General features: G+C 39.3%; 2 protein-coding genes across 4 annotated transcripts; both read left to right on the forward strand.

The window, feature by feature from the left end:
• Positions 1-3,566: 3,566 nt before the first annotated feature.
• On the forward strand, positions 3,567-14,911 carry LOC139423973 (matrix Gla protein-like). 3 transcript variants are annotated; one of them, XM_071175639.1, is made up of 5 exons: positions 3,567-3,589; positions 11,834-11,928; positions 12,032-12,061; positions 12,290-12,392; positions 13,711-13,963. In XM_071175639.1, exons 1-5 carry the CDS (start codon positions 3,582-3,584, stop codon positions 13,859-13,861), a joined length of 387 nt encoding a protein of 128 aa, XP_071031740.1. In that variant the 5' UTR covers positions 3,567-3,581; the 3' UTR covers positions 13,862-13,963. The 3 variants fall into 3 exon arrangements, with proteins under 3 accessions (XP_071031740.1, XP_071031741.1, XP_071031742.1); XM_071175640.1 differs by lacking the exon at positions 3,567-3,589 and adding an exon at positions 9,650-9,829 and having other exon boundaries at positions 11,837-11,928; positions 13,711-14,911; XM_071175641.1 differs by lacking the exon at positions 3,567-3,589 and adding an exon at positions 9,751-9,829 and having other exon boundaries at positions 13,711-14,911.
• Positions 14,912-18,095: 3,184 nt separating this feature from the next.
• Positions 18,096-19,839, forward strand: LOC139423974 (osteocalcin-like). The gene is made up of 4 exons (XM_071175642.1): positions 18,096-18,203; positions 18,437-18,484; positions 18,661-18,754; positions 19,501-19,839. Exons 1-4 carry the CDS (start codon positions 18,143-18,145, stop codon positions 19,601-19,603), a joined length of 306 nt encoding a protein of 101 aa, XP_071031743.1. The 5' UTR covers positions 18,096-18,142; the 3' UTR covers positions 19,604-19,839.
• Positions 19,840-20,346: the final 507 nt, after the last annotated feature.

The raw sequence follows: 20,346 nt of genomic DNA on the forward strand, positions 1-20,346 counted from the left end.
TAAACAGTTCTCGGAAGCACTACACTGAGTAATGACTGTGTTAGTCTATAAATGAACATGAGTGTGGACAATGTCATTGTCATGACCATCTCTAAACTATAGAGAGAGTCTGCTAAAGAGAGGGAGTTGATGGGTTTTGTTGAGTACATCCCTGCTGTTCTCTGTGCTCTGTGTATCTGTCTGTCTGTGGACTGGCTGTGTGTCACTTGCTGGTTACATTCTGTGTTGGCGTGTTGTGTTTGTGGCTCAACACATGTTATTACACAGACCTCAACAAACCACAGACAGACAGAGGGAGTGAGGGGAGAGAGAGAAGGGGTGAGAGAGAGGGTCAGAGAGAGGGGGGGGGGGGAGAGGGAGAGGCGACAGAGAGGGGGAGAGAGGAAGGGGGCGAGAGAGAGTGTCAGAGGGCAGAGAGTGCACCAAAGGTGGGAGGGAAATTAAATTAAATCTGTGACTGATCAAATATAGATGAAAAGCAAGAAATCATAGGAAAATGAAAGAGTGAATGTGTCCCAGTAAAAAGTACAGGTGTTTAACTCAGACATGATGAGGGGTAGAACCAGGACTAGGATTATTATAAGAGAAATTCAGCTATAAAGTTCAGGACTAGGATTATTATAAAACATGTTATGCCCTACATAGACAGAGAAATTCAGCTATAAAGTTCAAGTATAGATTCCAAAAAAGAGAAGACAAACTGAGCTCAGAGTTGGTTGTGGATAATTAGTGGGGAGCCTATAGCCAAAGGAAAGGAACTCCACAGAGGAGAAAAGTACTGTTGTGCTGAGGAATGAAAAAAGAGAAAGAAAGAGAGAGGGAGTGAATAAGATAGAGCAGACTGTTGCATTTAAGTCTTTGTGGTTATGCATAACAATCACTATGGGGATTTGGTTTGAGGACCTGCCTCTAAAACAGATTGCAAAGGGAAGAGTTTGCCTTTTTTGAAAGCCATGATTCTTTATGTGAATGTGCAATTTTATGTACAGTACCAGTCAAAAGTTTGGACACACCTACTCATTCAAGGGTTTTTCTTTATTTTTTAAATGATTTTCTACATTGTAGAATAATAGTGAAAACGTCCAAACTGTGAGATAACACATATGGAATCATGTAGTAACCAAAAATTGTAACCAAATTAAAATATATTTTATATTTGAGATTATTCAAAGTAGATTCCACTAAAGGTTCCACTAAAGAGGCACAGTGGCATAAGATTCCAGCCTTATAATTGACTAGCGCCAAATACATTGGTTTATAGGATAATGGATATCAAGAGTGCTAACTGGTTGACTACACTAGACCTATGTCGACAGATGAGTTAGAGACACCTGTGACTGCTTTTAAATGTTAGCTTGTGGTGAGATAAGGCTGGGCAATATCGCTTAAAAACTCACATCTCGGGATTTTTCAAACTTATGGGCGATTAACGATATACAGTACCAGTCAAAAGTTTGGACACACCAACTCATTCAAGGGTTTTTCTTTGTTATTACTATTTTTTCCATTGTAGAATAATAGTGAAAACATCAAAACTATGAAATAACACATATGGAATCATGTAGTAACCAAAAAAGTGTCAAACAAATCAAAATATATTTTAGATTTGAGATTCTTCAAAGTAGCCACCCTTTGCCTTGATGACAGCTTTGCCCACTTTTGGCATTCTCTCAACCAGCTTCACCTGGAATGCTTTTCCAACAGTCTTGAAGGAGTTCCCACATATGCGGAGTACTTGTTGGATGCTTTTCCTTCACTCTGCTGTCCAACTCATCCCAAACCATCTCAACTGGGTTGAGGTCGGGTGATTGTGTACGCCAGGTCATCTGATGCAGCACTCCATCACTCTCCTTCTTGGTCAAATAGCCCTTACTCAGCCTGGAGATGTGTTTTGGGTCATTGTCCTGTTAAAATAAAAATGATAGCCCCATTAAGCACAAACCAGATGGGATGGCATTTCGCTGCAGAATGCTGTGGTAGCCATGCTGGTTAAGTGTGCCTTGAATTCTAAATAAATCACAGACAGTGTCACCAGCAAAGCAACCCACACCATCACACCTCCTCCTCCATGCTTCACGTGGGAAATACACTTGCAGAGATCATCCGTTCACCTACTCTGCGTCTCACAAAGACATAGTGGTTGGAACCAAATATCTCAAATTTGGACTCATCAGACCAAAGGACAGATTTGCTCGTGTTTCTTGGCCCAAGCAAGTCTCTTCTTATTATTGGTGTCCTTTGGTAGTGGTTTCTTTGCAGCAATTCTACCATGAAGGCCTGATTCATGCAGTCTCCTCTGAACAGTTGATGTTCACATACTGTATGTCTGTTATTTGAACTCTGTGAAGCATTTATTTGGGCTGCAATCTGAGGTGTGCAGTTAACTCTAATGAATTTATCCTCTGCAGCAGAGGTAACTCTGGGTCTTCCTTTCCTGTGGTGGTTCTCATGAGAGCCAGTTTCATCATAGCGCTTTATGGTTTTTGCGACTGCACTTGAAGAAACTTTCAAAGTTCTTGACATTTTCCAGATTGACTGACCTTCATGTCATAAATAATGATGGACTGTTGTTTCTCTTTGCTTATTTGAGCTGTTCTTGCCATAATATGGACTTGGTCTTTTACCAAATAGGGCAATCTTCTGTATACCACCCCTACCTTGTCACAACACAACTGATTGGCTCAAACACATTAAGAAGGAAAGAAATTTCACAAATGATATTTTAACAAGGCACACCTGTTAATTGAAATGCATTCCAGGTGACAACCTCATGAGGCTGGTTGAGAGAATGCCAAGAGTGTGCAAAGCTGCCATCAAGGCAAAGGGTGGCTACTTTGAAGAATCTTAATCTAAAATATATTTTGATTTGTTTAACACTTTTTTGGTTACTACATGATTCCATATGTGTTATTTCAAAGTGTTGATGTCTTCACTATTATTTCACAATATAGAAAATAGTCAAATAAATAAAAATCCTTGAATGAGTAGGTGTGTCCAAACTTCTCTGCATGTGTCTCTGTGTGTGTACTTTTCGCATTTGACACCATATGTTATCCTGTCTTGTGTCAGTGTATCTCTGTTACAGTGAATGTGTGTGTTTGTGAATGTACCAAACGTGTGATTAAATCCACGTACAGGATGTGGTTAAATATTCTTGTGACTGTACTGTCTGTTTAGGTATTTGATATGTCTGAGTGTGTATGTACCTACCTCAAACTGCTGACAGGGTAGAATGAGTGTTGGCATTGTGCAGGACAGTTTGTTGATATTGGTACTGAGGCAAGAGAGACTGAGATTACTTAAAAAGAGAAAGTTGGATAGTGATCTCAGACAAGGAATAGAATTAGATTAAACTGTGGAATGCAGACAGAACTATACTCACACACACATACTGTATGCATACACGCACACACACACTTTTCAAAGTCTACCTCTCTCCTTGACTGACCCCACTTATTGATACAATTAACCCCATCCTTGAATAAACCTTAACAGCTTGCACATGTATCCTATACACAGACATGCTGTCACGTTGACAAATCCAAACCGTTGTCTAGCGAGCCCAAACATCCAGGAACACCATGTTATGGTAAGTATTATGAAAACAAGTATTATCATAACTGTTGACAAAGCTGCACAGAGATATTGCTGTAATAAATAGTTTTTCCTCCTTGATTTTGTATAATTCACAAAGGGCGTATACAAGAGAATGTAGAACAATTAATTTAAAAGGAAATGGCAGACAAAACACAATGAATTAATTCAGGAAATAATGTCTAATTGGTGTTTAAGTAATAACCTGTTGAGCAGTGGAGAGAGAGAGAGATGTTTGAATTTGGCAATGTTCAGCTAGCTGCCTGTTCCTCCTTCCCACTGACAATTAGAGGAGACGTGTTTGTTGCTGAGATGTGGGACTGAATAAACATACTTTATTGGCCAAGCAAGAGGAGAAATAGCAAACATCAAAATAACAACTCTGGCATAACAAGTACCTGTCATGAATGCATATTCTACAAGAGCCAGCTGAAATGTTAAACCTAAAGAGCATATACTTTACAGTTCTGATGAATTGAAGCGTTAACTTACCTAACTTTCACTCCACCCTGCACAAGGCCCACGCAGGCTTGTCACAGGCCAGCTAGGGACTGGGACAGTAGTGGGACCATTGTTGGCTCATAGGGAGACGGTCTTAAGTAATGTCTGCATACGTCCAGTCTCGTAACATCCCCCACTGGACGACGTATTGGTGGAGCTACGGCATGATATCACACTGTTGTTTACTGTTTGTATTTCCTCATTTCATTGAGTCATTTTCTAAATGTGTCTGCAGCTAAATGTGTCTACTGTCTTCTAATAACTTAAGACAGTGAATCATAGCAACGACTATTACAAAAATATGTTGGAAAAATAGCTGGAAAAACACAAGTGTTGGCCAAGATAGGCTTTACTATAGAAGCTTGGTTATGGGTTTGGGTTTGGAGTGAACGTTAGCCCAGTGTTTTTGTGGGTTCTGTTCTCCCACTGACCAGAAAAACAGCCGATAGAGCCCCAATGTAGACCTATACCTGTTAGACAGCTTCAAATAGAGAGAAGACTGTCTTGAGTGTGAATGTTTTGAGACCTGATGTGTTGGGTTACGGTAATCTAACTTCCACATTGAGTGTGTGGCATTGTCAAGAAAACAATTTCTCTCTCACCTCTCACTATGACTGTCACTGGGTCTTGGTCCAGACGCTGGCTTTAGAGCCAGACACACAGGTGCACTATGTTAGTCACAACTGGACCCGTCGGCTCGGGTGACTGTCTCTCATCCTGTTTTTCTTTTATAGGGTAGTTTTCAGTGCAGGGTGCATCTGGCACAGTTTGTTTTGTGGCTTTTCTTTTGGAATGACATCCAGAACATTTCTCTTGAGGTAAATATTTAGATTGTAAAAAGACAGAGGGTGATAGGTGAAAACAGGACAGCAATTGCGTAAGAGAGAGTAAGAGAGAGTAAGAGCGTGTAAGAGAGAGTAAGAGCGTGTAAGAGAGAGTAAGAGAGGGAGAGAGAGCAGAGAAAAGACAAGAGGAGAGAGAGAGAGAGAGAGAGGGGGAAATATACCGCTAGTTTAGAGTAAAGAAAGACAAAGGGAAAAAAGAGTGAGAGATGGTGAAAAAGCATGGACACCGCTGTCAATATTTCCATGCTCTCACTCTCTCCATTTCTTTCTGTTTCCCGCCTACTCTCTCTTTCTGCCTCTGTCTTTCTGTCTCTCCCCTAGATGTTTTGAAAAAAATATCTAAATCAAACAAGACTATCTTGGCACTGTAATGAGCTGGCCGTGTTCCAAAGCACTTAAATAAATATAAATACCAGTGAAAGCAAGACAAAAATAACATCAATACACACATATGCTCCCTCTCATGTTTGTCTTGTTGCATTTCTCTCTCTCTTATGATCCCTCTCCCTTTTCTTTCAGCCTCTCTCCTTCCTGTTGATGTTTGTAGAAGGAAATAGGATCTTTAATATTGCCATTAGATATTCAACTTCAGCACGACCGCTCATGCCCAGTGTTGTAACCCTAATATGACCACATCACTAACCCTGTATGAACCAGAGCGCCAAACGTCTGTTTGACAACCTGTGCCTACGCCCCTGCCTTAAATTTTGACTGTGCCTTCAGAAAGTATTCACACCCCTTGACTTATTCTACATTTTGTTGTGTTACAGCCTGAATTCAAAATGGATTAAATAGATGTTATCTCTCTCGCCGATCTACACACAATACCTCACAATGACAGAGTGAAAATGTTTTAAGAATTTTTTTTTTATTTCAAATTTGTTGAAATGAAAATACAGAAATAATCAATTTACATAAGTATTCACACCCCTGAGTCAATACTTTGTAGAAACACATTTGGCAGTGATTATAGCTGTGAGTCTTTCTGGGTAAGTCTCTATTAAGGGTGTTTCACCCTTGGTCCCGTTCAGTCAATTGTTGTGAATTTAGTGTGGTTTGCTTAACTTTGTGTGCAGTAAAAACACTCCAAAGGAACTCAGACCACTCAAATAAGCCCCGAAGAGAAACTGAGAGTTCAGTTCGCTTGAATTCCGTGGTCCGATTCCCCTTTTTAGGGCAATGTGAACACAAAACTCCACAGGTTCGCTTGTAATTAATCCCGCACCACACACTAGCCTACCCTGCCATAGCAACTCACATTGCTGCCACAAAAGAAAGAAAATAATGTTGGGCATGTTCGCGGAAAATACGTATGCTGTTTTTGGAAATTGCTTAGCGACTGTCAAGGATGCACAGACATTCCAAAATATGTGTGGAGTTTTTAGTTCACATGATTTGTTTTGAATATGTAATCTGTAGGCTAAGAGGGTTTCACAAACTGTTTGATCGATTGTGGGGTTTGAATAGTGTAGGAAGACAAAACCATACCTGGTAAGAATCACAACATAAGGTTCAAAATGTATTCTAGCTCTTAAAGGGGCAGTAGCCTATATTAGGTGTACATTTTCCAATTATAGCATTATTTAATCTGCATTTATTATTCTGCTATTTATTCTGTTACCAATAAAATTTGCATAGTAATAGTATCTTCTTATTACACTTATTATGTCTCACCTTTTAACTAAATGCTATCTATTAGCTTCCAAAATGTAAGTAGGTATATGGTAGAGTATATCTAGCTGTCCAATAACACATTCTGATGTAGAATGGCTTATCCTGCAGTTTGTAAAACCCACAGGGCACTGAGGGAATGTTGGAAAAAGATTTTGGTTCCTTTCTAAACATAGCAATGAGAATGCAAAGAGGATTTGGATCACAAAATAGGTGAAGTGAACTGGAAAAATAGTTCAAATCAATTCAAACTTTATTGGTCACATACACATGGTTAGCAGATGTTAATGCGAAATGCTTGTGCTTCTAGTTCCGACAGTGCAGTAATATCTAACAAGTAATCTAACAATTCCCCAACAACTACCTAATACACACAAATCTAAAGGGATGAAATAAGAATATGTACATATAAATATATGGATGAGCGATGGCCGAGCGGCATAGGCAAGATGCAGTAGATGGTTTAAGATACAGTATATACATATCAGATGAGTAATGTAAGATATGTAAACATTATTAAAGTGGCATTGTTTTAAAGGGACTAGTGAGTCTCTATGTAGGCAGCAGCCTCTCTGAGTTAGTGATTGTTGTTTATGGCCTTGAGATAGAAGCTGTTTTTCAGTCTCTCGGTCCCAGCTTTGATGCACCTGTACTGACCTCGCCTTCTGGATGGTAGCGGAGTGAACAGGCAGTGAACATGCAGTTGAGTCCTCATTCAAAGGCAAGGGCAGTGTGAATACAACGGGAACTGAGATCTAGCTCTTTAAACATTTTTTTTTTTTTACCCGAGTTCACTTTAAAGAGGACTGATAAAGGTCATTTTAAAGAGGACTATATGTGAAAACCATAATAAGAGATTTCCACACCTGGATTGTGCAACATTTGCCCAATATTATTTAAAAAAAATTCAAGCACTGTCAAATTGGTTGTTCATCATTGCGAGACAACCATTTCCAGGTCTTGCCATATATTTTCAAGTAGATTTAAGTCAAAACTGGAACATTCACTGTCTTCTTGGTAAGCAACTCCAGTGCAGATTTGGGTTGTTTTAGGTTATTGTCTTGCTGAAAGGTGAATTGTTGGAAAGCAGACTGAACCAGGTTTTCTTCTTGTATTTTGCCTGTGCTTAGCTCCGTTCTGTTTATTTTTTATCCTGAAAAACTACATAGTCCTGAACGATTAGAAGCATACCCAACACATGATGCTGTCACGGGTAACTTGGTGCGTGAGGGAAGAATCAGGCGCAGAGAGCATATAGTTCCACAGGAAGACGTGCACTTTTAATATCGCACTGAGAATAATGCCCAACAACACAGGGCGAGGAAAATGTGGACCAACCCAACACACAGGGTACCAGGTCCAGAGCACGAACACCGAAAAACATACACACGTAACATATGAGTAATCCCGCATGAAACAAGGGTGGGTAAACTTACTTTAAATAAGGAAGCCCATCAAGCACACAAATAGACACAGGTGCAACTAATAAGACAAAACAAACAGACAACGAAAAAGGGATCGGTGGCGGCTAGTAGGCCGGTGACGACGACCGCCGAGCACCGCCAGAACAGGCAGGGGAGCCAACTTCGGCGGAAGTCGTGATAGATGCAGCCACCACTATGCTTGAACATTTGGAGAGTTGTACTCAGTAATATGCCACGTTTTCTTGCAAACAGGATGCATGTTTTGGAATATTTGTGTTCTGTACAGGCTTCCTTCTTTCACTTTGTCAGTTAGATTAGTATTGTGGAGTAACTACAATGTTGTTGATCAATCCTCAGTTTTCTCCTATCACAACTGTTTTACCATTGGCCTCATGGTGAAATCCCTGAATGGTTTCCTTCATCTCCGGCAACTGAGTTAGGAAGGATGCCCGTGGCTTTGTAGTGACTGGGTGTATGGATACACCATCCAAAGTGTAATTAATAACTTCACCATGCTCAAAGGGATATTCACCAATCTACCAATGTGGTAGGTGTCCCCTTCTTTGCGGGGCATTGTAAAAACATCCCTGGTCATTGTGGTTGAACCGTTGTTTGAAATTCACTGCTCGACTGAGGGACCTTACAGATAATTGTATGTGTGAGATGAAGAGATGAGGTAGTCATTCAAAAATCATGTTAAACACTATTATTGCACACAGAGTGAGTCCATTACAACTTATTACATGACTTGTTAAGCACATTTTTATTCCTGAACTTATTTAGTCTTAGTTATTGACTCAAGACATTTCAGCTTTTCATTTTTTATTAATTTGTAAACATTTTCAAAAACATAAATCCACTTTGACATTGTGGGTATGGTGTGTAGGCCACTGACAAAACATCTACATTTGATCCATTTTAAATTCAGGCTGTAACACAATCACATGTGGGAAAAGTCAAGGGGTGTGAATACTTTCTGAAGGCACTGTATCCGCCTGGCTCTTCACCTTCTGTTTGTTTCCCTTTGGGCAGGTCTGGTTTCACTGAGTTATTCCTAGAACATTCCAACTTAAGTGAGGTTACATAAGTGAGATTGCATAAGGGATTTATATTCTCATCTGAGCTGAAATCTAAAGAGGTTATTACATACAACCAACTGTAGAACTATCCTCAAATAGTCCTAGATATGATTAGTATAATAAATGCATCACCCCACTATGCAGTTAAGAACACTGTTTTGGCAGTCAAAAACATGAAAGGACAAGGACTGGCACTATAGTTAAAATGCTACATGACATTTTCATAAAGTGTTGATGATAAATAGTGGAGTCAGTCCGTGTGGAGTTCGTATGCTACTTGCTCTTTTCATGCCATGCTGTCATGTTGGTAAACAGCAGTAAATATTGTCAGGTAGCTGTGATAGAGCAGGTAACTCTCCTCCATCCCACTCTCGTTCTCTGTCTGTTTTGCTTCATTCCACTCCACCTTTCCATAATCTGTTTTTCAGCGAACGTGTGAGTGTGTTTATAGAAGAGAGAGGGAGAGAGTGAGTTAAAGTGTGGTCTGATTGAGGAGGTGGAATGGGCTGATAGAAAGAAGAAGGGAGGAGAAAGAGAGAGGGAGGGCTGAGAAAGAGGGAGTAGGGGGAAACAGACGGGTGGGGGGAGAAGAGGTATAACTGTATATAAGCCTTGCTATACAGAATAAAGAAATATCAACCAGAGAGAAAGACAGAGAGAGAAATTGTGAAAGAAACTTTACCAACAGAGTTGACACCATAACTACCTTCTTAGGGTAAGTACAACTATCTCATAGGTTTATAGCTACATAACAATATACTATCCACAATATACTAAAAACAAGATATACATTTGATATAGGTAACTTTGACTTAACTCTAACAGAAATCCCATAAAGGAGGTTAATGTTTAGGTGTAAATACTGGCTGTCACTTTTTGCAGCTGAGAATTAAGTGTAACTGTAAATAACAAAACAAACAGACTTTTATCCATTAAAATAGTAATACAGTGAGATGCATGGGTACAGCCTTCAGTTTGTTTGATGTGCTACTGAGTGCTGAGTGAATAGGGCTCATTAGCCTGGTGGTGCAGTTCTGTGGGTTAGTAGCATCCTGCATGTGCCTTCCAGGCTGCAGACACGCATAAAAGGCTGCAGACGATGCTGTCAGCACCTCACTAACACAGACACACACACCCACTCCTTGATATCCTCGTAACCATTTTGCCTGTAAGGTCTGTGAGCTCCCTCCCTGTGGGCCAGCTGTGCCCCATGCCTGGGGGGCTGACGTGTGCCGTTGGGTATGTAAAGGAGGGGCGTTGTACCAGGTTGTCATCCAAACCCTACAAACACAGGAGACGACAGAGAGGGTCTGCCATGGGGCACATGGATGTGGGTGAATGTGGGGGGTTTGTTCGGAAGGTTGGGGTCTTGTTGACATCTGGGATGGCTATTTGTACAGGTGTCAGAAACCTGGCAAGGTCACTGTGTGTGTGTGTGTGTGTGTGTGTGTGTGTGTGTGTGTGTGTGTTTGGTTTTCGCCAGACATAATGGGATCCGTCCAAAACGTTGACTCAGGTTTGCCAAAAAAACCTGGAAGCACCTGGATGATAATCAAGACTCTTGGAAGACTGTTCTAAGGACAGATGAGTCAAAAGTATAACTTCTTGGACGACATGGGTGCTATTATGCCTGGCGAAAACCAAACAATGCATTCCACCGTAAGAACCTTACACCAACGGTCAAGCATGGTGGTGGTAGTGTGATGGTTTGGGGATGCTTTGCTGCCTCAGGACCTGAATGAATTGCCATAATGGAAGGAAACATGAATTCTGCTAAGTATCAGAGAATTCTACAGGAGAATGTCAGGCCATCCGTCTGTGAGCAGAAGCTGTAGTGCAGCTGGGTCAACACACAATACAATCTACATGAAAATGGCTAAAAAGTAACACATTTGAAGTTTTGGAATGGCCTACTCAAAGTCCAGACCTAATCTCAATTGAGATGTTGTGGCAGGATTTGAAACGAGCAGTTCATGGTTGAAAACCCACAAATGTTGCTGAGTTGAAGCAGTTCTGCATGGAAGAGTGGGCCAAAATTCCTTCACAGCGGTGTGAGAGACTGATCAACAACTACAGGAAGCGTTTGGTTGGAGTCATTGCAGCTTAAAGTGGTACAACCAGTTGTTGAGTGTAAGGGGGCAATTACTTTTTCACACAAGGGCACTGGGTGTTGCATAACTTTATTTCTGAAATAAATTAAATATGAATGTAAATGTTTGGTTATTTGTTCACTCATGTTCCCTTTATCTAATATTAGGTTTTGGTTGAAGATCTGATAACATTCAGCAACATAAATATTCCAAAGTAGAGAAAATGAGAAAGGGGGTAAATACTTTTTCACACCCTCGTATGCCCATAGAAACTCTGTCTGTACTTCCTGTCTGTACATCACATGAGGGACCTTAAAATCCAGTCACACAAAAATAGCATTGGTTTTGGGAATTTGTTTTGCACTCTACTCTAGAAATACATACATGTATAGGTCTATACAACTATTTTTGTTGACATTGAGAAATAGTGTGTAGTCAATGGATTTATGGCTGTGCTAACATGTACATGAACCCACATACAGACCCATGTAGAATCTTTACCGCCAGTTCACGCGTTTTACAGCTGCCACAGTCCCTAACGTACAGTAACGTCATGCACTCCCTCCATGCCTTCTTTCTCTCGTGGTGGTGGTGGTATTATGACACATTTTAACATGTCTTCTCTCCAGCAGACCAAGAGACCGACAGACCGCCAGAGTGAGGATGAGGACTCTCCTCCAGTGTGTGGCCCTGTGTGTCACCATCTCTCTCTGCGTCTGCTACGGTACATTTCTACAAATCAACGCTACGTCAATTCAGAATCTTTTTAGTAAACCTGGTGATCTACAGTGATAAGTCACAAATAACTTTCCCCTTCTTTTCCACAGATTCTCAAGAAAGCACGGAATCCTTTGAAGGTGATTGACCTTCAGATTCTCATGGCAGTAAAACATTCCCACACATTTGATGTATTATAAAAACACTATATTTGTATATATTTTTTATTTTATTTCATCTGATTTAGAATTCCAGACTAACTAGGCCATTCGGTGAATTCAATATGATTTTGTCACTGAAATCTATATGCCCGCCCCTGTTGAGATGGGGGTAATTTCTTCTAATAAAATGGTTTAATTTAATTCCAGATGTGTTTGTCAGTCCATACCGAGCCAACTCATTCATCAACCCACAGAGTCCACAGAGGGGAAGTGCCTACAACACTCCATCAAGAGGCAGCACTTACAGGAGGTACCACACACATGATCACTGGCCTACACACAATACCCCATAATGTCAAAGCTGAAATGTCTTGAATCAATAACTATTCAACCCCTTGTTATGTTAAGCCTAAATACGTTTAGGAGTAAAAATGTGCTAAAAAAGCCACATAATAAGTTGCACGGACTCATTCTGTGTGCAATAATAGGTTTTAACGTGATTTTTGATTGACTACCTCATCTCTGTACCCCACACATACAATTATCTGTAAGGTCCCTCAGTCGAGCAGTGAATTTCAAACACAGATTAAACCACAAAGATCAGGGAGGTTTTCCAATGCCTCACAAAGAAGGGCATCTATTGGTAGATGTTGTTTTTCTGTTTTTAAAGCACACATTCAATATCCCTTTGAGCATGGTGAAGTTATTAATTACACCTTGGATGGTGTATCAATACACACAGTCACTACAAAAGATACAGGCGTCCTTCCTAACTCAGTTGTCGGAGAGGAAGGAAACTGCTCAGGGATTTCACAATGAAGCCAATGGTAACTTTAAAACAGTTGCAGAGTTTAATGGCTGTGATAGGAGTATCCGAGGATGGATCAACAACATTGTAATTACTCCACAACAATACTACCCTAATTGATAAAGTGAAAAGAAGGAAGCCTGTACAGAATACAAATATTCCAAAACATGCCTCCTGTTTGCAAGGCACTAAAGTAATACTGAAAAACAAAGCAATTAACTTTTTGTCCTGAATACATAGTGTTATGTTTGGGGCAAATCCAATACAACACATTACTGAGTACCACTCTCTGTATTTTCAAGTATAATGGTGGCTGCATCATGTTATGGGTATGCATGTAATTGTTAAGGACTGGGGAGTTTTTCAGGATAAAACATTTACGGAATGGAGCTAAGCACAGTAAAAAAAAATCCTAGAGGAAAACCTGGTTCAGTCTGCCTTCCACCAGACACTGAGAGATTATTTCACCTTTCAGCAGGACAATAACTTAAAACACAAGGCCAAACTACACTGGAGTTGCTTACCAAGAAGACAGTGAATGTTCCTGAGTGACCATGTTTGGCTCAAGGATGTGAATGCTTATGTAAATTGATATTTTTGTATTTAAATGCCAATTTATTTGCTAACATTTCTAAAAACATGTTTTTAGAAAAAATATCAATTTAAACCATTTAGAATTCTGGCTGTAACACAACAAAATGTGTAAAAAGTCAAGGAATATGAATACTTTCTGAAGGCACTGTAGGCCTCTGTGTTCTTTGTTTACCTGTGTTTCATAATGGTTGACTGTGATTGTAGTTGACTTGTGTCTGTGTTTCAGAACAATGAAGTCTCCAGCGGAGAGGCGCTCGGAGACATGTGAGGACTACTCTCCCTGTCGCTTCTTTGCCCATCGCTATGGTTACCAGCTGGCCTATCAGAGATATTTTGGAGCCAGGAATCCAGGCACGACGGGGAGCCGTGGATTCTGAGTCCCTGTCCATCTTATCATAGCAATTATTCCTGCTATTGATTTACTGTACGCTCATTCAACACACTCTGACATTACGTAACAGGATATTGGTTCGGTGATGTAACAGTAACAGAGATGTGACAAATATATGAAAACATATCAGTGAATCAATTACGAATATAGTGAGCAATATTCTTGCGTATTTATATAATTCAAGCTCCATTTATTGTATAACTTTATAGCCTACTCACAATCACCACACCCTCAAAGAAGAACTGCTTTCAGAAATCTGTGTTTGTGAAGATTAGCTTCACACCCAACTCCATTGTTCCATTTTTCCATCCACACTAAGACAACAGTCTCTGTCTAAACCATATGTATTTATATGTATTAAAAAGTGTTTTTGAAGAGTTTCTTACATTCATTGTCTAAATCCTATGGTGTCACGATATTCCTCAGAGGGGCTTAGTAACCTTACTTGTGGGTTACAGAATTCCACCTCATTTGGTTCCACGTGTTACCGAATTTCAGCTGAATAGGATTTTGAATAGGTAGCAGATGTGTGAACGCTAATAGCTGTCTCAGTTTGACCAGTGTGTTAGCAACAAATCAGAAAAATGTAGTGTGGAAACAATAAAAGCTAAGGGAAGCTACATTTTTGCACCAGCATGACAACGTTTGCACCTGTTTTTAAACTGTACGTGTAAATTATGTTCAAAGTCAGTTACTATCTGTTTGATTATCCAATAGTTTGTATGGCCTCATCTTCCACTTTTGGGATGTAAATGTATATATTTTTGGTAGTTTTTTCCCTAACTTTTGTAAATGGGAGCATCAATGGTATCAATAGAAAATGTTAATTTCCAGGTCACATACAGAAATAAGTAGTCAGCTGGTCACTGTTTTTGTAGACAAGACGCAGCTCCTTGCCCTACCATAAAAACCCGAGGTCATCTGAACACAGTGAATGTCAGTCTCTAGAAGACGAGAGAGACACGAGGACATTGGATCTGGTCATGGCACACCCACGAACAGTGGTGTAAAGTACTTAAATAAACATATTTTCAAGTACTACTTAAGTCGTTTTTTGGGGTATCTGTGCTTTACTTGACTATTTATATTTTTGACAACTTCTACTTCACTACATTCCTAAAGATAATATTGTACTTTTTACTCCATACATTTTCCCTGACAACCCAAAGTCCTCCCTACATTTTGAATGATTAGCAGAACAGGAAAATTGTAAAATTCAGGCACTTATCAAGAGAACACGTGGCCATCCCTACTGCCTATGGTCTGGCGGACTCACTAAACACAAATGCATATTTTGTAAATAATGTGTGAGTGTTGGAGTGTGCCCCTGGCTATCCGTATATTTTAAAAACAAGAACATGGTGCCGTGCGCTTTGCTTATTATAAGGAATTTTAAATTATTTATATTTTTACTTTTGATACTTAAGTATATTTTAGCAATTCAATTTACTTTTGATACTTAAGTACATTTAAAACCAAATACTTTTAGACTTTTACTCAAGTAGTATTTTACTGGGTGACTTTCACTTTTACTTGAGTAACTTTCTATTAAGGTATCTATACTTTTACTCAAGTGTGATAATTGGGTACTTTTTTTCACCACTGCCCACGAATGGGCAGTCACATTGATGTTTATTTGTGATTCTGCAGAACCAAAATGTTCATAATTAAGACTTTGCTAGGATAGATTTCTGAACTTTGTCCCTACATGGAGGAACGACACCAGCACTGACCCAGACGCTGAAATTGCACCCCGCAATTTGGGGCCACTTCAGCGGCCCAGAAGTCCGACTTGGAAAGAAACTGAGAGAGCAAAATACAGAGGGAAATTTCCCTTAAGAGTTGAGGTTTTTACGTAACGCTACATTCTGCAATGCTGTCAAGCAATAATATGCTACTTAATTAAGAAGTTGAACATGAGTGGGGAAAAGGTAACGAGTAATATAATAGAATGGAACAGAATAGAATAGAATGAAGCAGAATAGAACAGAATGGAGCAGAATAGAACAGAATGGAGCAGAATAGAATGGAGCCGAATAGAATAGAATTTTGTTCTACTTCAGTAGTTGAACAATTTATGTGTTTTAGTTATTATATGCTTATCAATGCTCCATACAGGCACTGGATATTCCCGTCCATGTGATTACTGGTGAATGAATACACAATCAACAATCAATCGAAAAATTGCTTTCAGTTTCTTCATATAGGAAATCACTGTGGTTTGTTATAAAAAAGCAAAACCTCTGATCAAAAGTCTGTCACAAAATGACGGGTGGCGTTTTCTCTTCTTGTTCAAATAGTATCATATGGTTTTATCAACCAGTAGTTAGTTAGTGGTTTGAATAGGATGTCGTGTGGGCATGCTGTAAAACTCGGACCTCTTGAGGTTGTCTGGTGGTACTGCACATTTAAAGGAGTGTTGTCTTTATACAGTGGGGTCCGAAATTATTGACACCCTTGATAAAGATGAGCGAAAATTACTGTATAAAATAAATAATACAAATACTGAGCTGTATTCTATGCTAAAAAAAAATGGGACATTTTCATTCTCTATTTTCATGTCATCCAACAAATGTAGACGCCTGGAGTCAGATGACATGAAAATAGAGCTCTTTGGCCACGTACACCAGTGGTGGGTTTGGCGTAGAATTGAGAATGCATAAGCAGAAAAGAAACCCATACCAACTGTAAAATATGGTGATGGATCTTGAATGTTATGGGCTATTTTGCTTCCACTGGTCCTGGGGCCCTTGCTGAGGTCAACGTCATCATGAACTTTACCCAGTTCACGGACATTTTAGCCAAAAACGGGTTGCCTCTGCCAGGAGGTTGAAACTTGGCAGCAAGTGGATCTTCCAGCAAGACAATAACCCCAAGCACACGTCAACATCCACAAAGAAAGGGTTAATTGGCTACAAAATCAACATTTTGGAATGGTCATCTCAGTCTCTAAACTTGAAATCCATAGAAAACCTGTGGTTTGAATAGAAGAGGGCAGTCTATAAGCACAGATGAAGGAAATCAAGGATCTGGAAGGATTATGTATGGAGGAATGGTCTAAGATCCCTCCCAATATGTTTTCTAACTCATAAAATAAAATGCCTCATTGCCATTATCCTAGCAAGGTGAGGTATTGAAAGGTTTTGAAAACAGGGATGTCAATAGTTTTTACCCCTAACTTTTTGAGAAAAAAAGTATTACTTGAAACAAAATGTCTTTCTCTGAAGAATTGTATTAGCATTGGTGTAAAGTCCTTAAGTAAAAAAAACTTTAAAGTACTACTTAAGCAGTTGTTGTGGGTATCTGTACCTTACTTTACTATTTACATTTTTGACAACTTTTACTTTTACTACATTCCCAAGGAAAATAATGTAATTTTTACTCCATACATTTCCCCTGACACCCTAAAGTACTTGTTACATTTCGAATGCTTAGCAGGACAGGAAAATTGTCCAATTCACACACTTATCAAGAGAACCCCCCTTGCTTCATATATAAGGAATGTGAAATTATTCATACTTTTACTTTTGATACTTAAGTATATTTTAGCAATTACATTTACTTTTGATACTTAAGTATATTTAAAACCAAATATTTTACTAAAGTAGTATTTTACTGGATGACTTTCACTTTTACTTTAGTCATTTTTTATTAAGGTATCAAGTACTCAAGTATTACAATTAGGTACTTTTTCCACCACTGTCTATTAGTATAGGATAATAGCGTTTCCACATTTTTTGAGAAACAATTTAACTCAGTAATAGGATCAAGGGTGTACATTTCGGCCCCCACTGTGGGTGTGGGAGTTATTAGACACATGTACATATGTTTTTACAACAGTTAAGTATAAAAGTTGGAACACTATTTTTTCATGGGGTTTTTAAAAAATCTTTTTTTTTTTAAAGCATGACCTCACCAAAAAATATGATGAAGCATAAATGTAGAATGTTTTTTCGAATGTTTAGAATATATGCTAAATTATTTGAGAATTCAGGGTGTGTGTGTGTGTGTGTGTGTGTGTGTGTGTGTGTGTGTGTGTGTGTGTGTGTGTGTGTGTATCTGTTTACTCGTGCCAGTGTACATTTGCTGTTGTTGTGGGTGTATGATACATGATTCCTCGACCAATCACAAACTCAAGATATTGTAAGGGTCATAACTATAAACTGAGTGTGTGTTCATGTACTGGTGAGAAAGACAAGCAAGACAGAACAGTCTAAATCTCATACTTGTTGATCGTCCAGATCGTGAACCAACAGCAAAGAGAAAGATGAAGACCTTGGCCATCCTTGTCCTCTGTGCTCTGGCATGTGTGTGCCACTCTATTGGAGGTAAGAGCAGAGATAGAGCGACAGCGTTAGTCAAGGTTTTCCACCTGTGCAAAATGTGAAACTATTTTTTAGAATTTCAGCATAAATGGAATAAGGAAAATAACCAAATAAATAATGAAAATTCATATAAATGTTAAAGAATAAATAAAATATGTAAACAATTTATAATGTTGTAGTTGTGTTTTCAGATCGAGATGATTAATCATGTACAATACTGTTTCCTCTCTACACAGACTCCTCTACCTCCACTGCCTCAAAGCCTGCAAGTGAGAAAAGAGTGGGTAAGAAACATCACTAGGATAATTAGTACCAGAATGGCAGGGGTCTGATTGTGTGTACTGTAATGTTGATGACCAGTCGTAGATGCACTGAACATGGTTATTCTAAGTGCAGTGGGATTACACTTGTTTAAATTTATTTCGTTTTAAAAAAGTGAATATGTTCTATGACCTTACAGGTGTGTTTGTTAAGAAGGACCTGGCCTCCACTTTGGTGCGACAGAAGAGAGCCAGCACTGCCCTTGCAGACTTGTCCCTGACTCAGCTGGAGAGGTACAGTACTGTTCTGTTGTCCCCTGTCTGTCATCTGATAGCCTGGCACACAAGGTTGTTTTCTACAAGGTGCCGAAAGTGTTCCACAGGGATGCTGGCCCATGTTGACTCCAATGCTTCCCACAGTTGTGTGAAGTTGACTGGATGTAATTTGGGTGGTGGACCATTCTTAATGCAAACTGGAAACTATTGAGTCTGAAAAACCCAACAGTGTTGCCATTCTTGACACAAACCGGTGCGCCTGGTACCCTGTTCAAAGGCACTTAAATCTTTTGCCTGCCCATTCACCCTCTGAATGGAACACACACAGTACACAATACATGTCTCAATTGTCCCAAGGCTTAAAAATCCCTCTTTAACGTGTCTCTTCCCCTTCATCTACACTGACTGAGGTGGATTTGACAAGTGACATCAATAAGAGATCATAGCTCTCACCTGGTCAGTCTATATCATGGAAAGAGCAGGTGTTCTTAATGTTTTGTTCACTCAGTGTATGTGTTTTGCTGTTCATCAATGTTTGTATGGGAACAAGCATAATTTCCACTTCATTTAAGAATCATTTAAGATTAAATGTGCTCAAATATTCAGGGAATTTCCTGTTATCATGGAGTGAAAAGTTAATTATATACGCCTATTTCTTCACACTGGATAATGTCCAGATTTTCATCTGTTTTTTTTTCTTCCCCCTTTCTCCTTTCACCTCTTCCTCTTATTTGATGTAAACTGCCCAACCCCTTCATTCCCAGTCTGAGGGAGGTGTGTGAGCTTAACTACTGGTGTGAGAACATGATGGACACAGCTGGGATCATTGCTGCCTACACCGAATTCTATGGACCAATCCCATACTAGATGTCAACCCACTCCACAAACCAACTTCTATTCTGCAAGGCTTTTTGGAGAGAAATAGGTGTAATGTTCTGAGGATGAAACATCTGAATAAATCTAAATAAATGAAGTATAAATTGATACGGTGTTAGAGGGAGAGCGAGAGAGAAAGAGAGAAAGGGGACATTGAGAAGTTATTAAAATAACTATTTGGTAATATTCTGTAGTGTAGTATGGTCAATAAAATTATCTAAACAATGTGTCTTTCATCAAATTATTCCATATTCCATAACAATATTCTAACAATGTTATAACATGATACAATGTGCGAGATCTGTCATTTCCCAAAGGGAACAAATGAGAAACAGATTAGACTACACACTAACGGAGACCTGAAGAAATGACCTCTGTGGTATCAAAGGCTGGTAAAGACCTTGATACAAAAATAGTGGAGCAACTATAGTGGAGCAAAAAGTTCCATTGGCATGACATGAATGACTTTGTTTACAAATATTGAAAGAGAAAAGTTACATGTACAGATCTTCAGCACCTTCATGAATATAAAACAATCTATGACAGCTGAAAACATTTAGACTACATTGAATGTGATATTGCATGAACAAACATATCTGGTGCCTCTGTCAAAACAAAGACACGTTCAAATGCATAAATGATCCCAAGGCTGGGGCATTTAACTTGGTCATCCCTGTCAATAATGTTTGTATTTGTGTAAGGTCATCTTGCCTTAAGATTGGTGTAACCTGGCC

This window comes from Oncorhynchus clarkii, chromosome 13, assembly GCF_045791955.1.
Source record: "Oncorhynchus clarkii lewisi isolate Uvic-CL-2024 chromosome 13, UVic_Ocla_1.0, whole genome shotgun sequence".
Taxonomy (NCBI): Eukaryota; Metazoa; Chordata; class Actinopteri; order Salmoniformes; family Salmonidae; genus Oncorhynchus; species Oncorhynchus clarkii.

Bases quoted from the DNA above. Each gene is read 5' to 3' on its own strand.
- LOC139423973 (XM_071175639.1), top strand. The intron at 11,929-12,031 runs GTACATTTCTAC...TCTTTTCCACAG, and splicing joins CTCTCTCTGCGTCTGCTACG to ATTCTCAAGAAAGCACGGAA. The intron at 12,393-13,710 runs GTACCACACACA...TCTGTGTTTCAG, and splicing joins AGAGGCAGCACTTACAGGAG to AACAATGAAGTCTCCAGCGG.
- LOC139423974 (XM_071175642.1), top strand. From the start codon at position 18,143: ATGAAGACCTTGGCCATCCTTGTCCTCTGTGCTCTGGCATGTGTGTGC. The intron at 18,204-18,436 runs GTAAGAGCAGAG...CTCTCTACACAG, and splicing joins TGTGTGCCACTCTATTGGAG to ACTCCTCTACCTCCACTGCC. The intron at 18,755-19,500 runs GTACAGTACTGT...CTTCATTCCCAG, and splicing joins TCCCTGACTCAGCTGGAGAG to TCTGAGGGAGGTGTGTGAGC.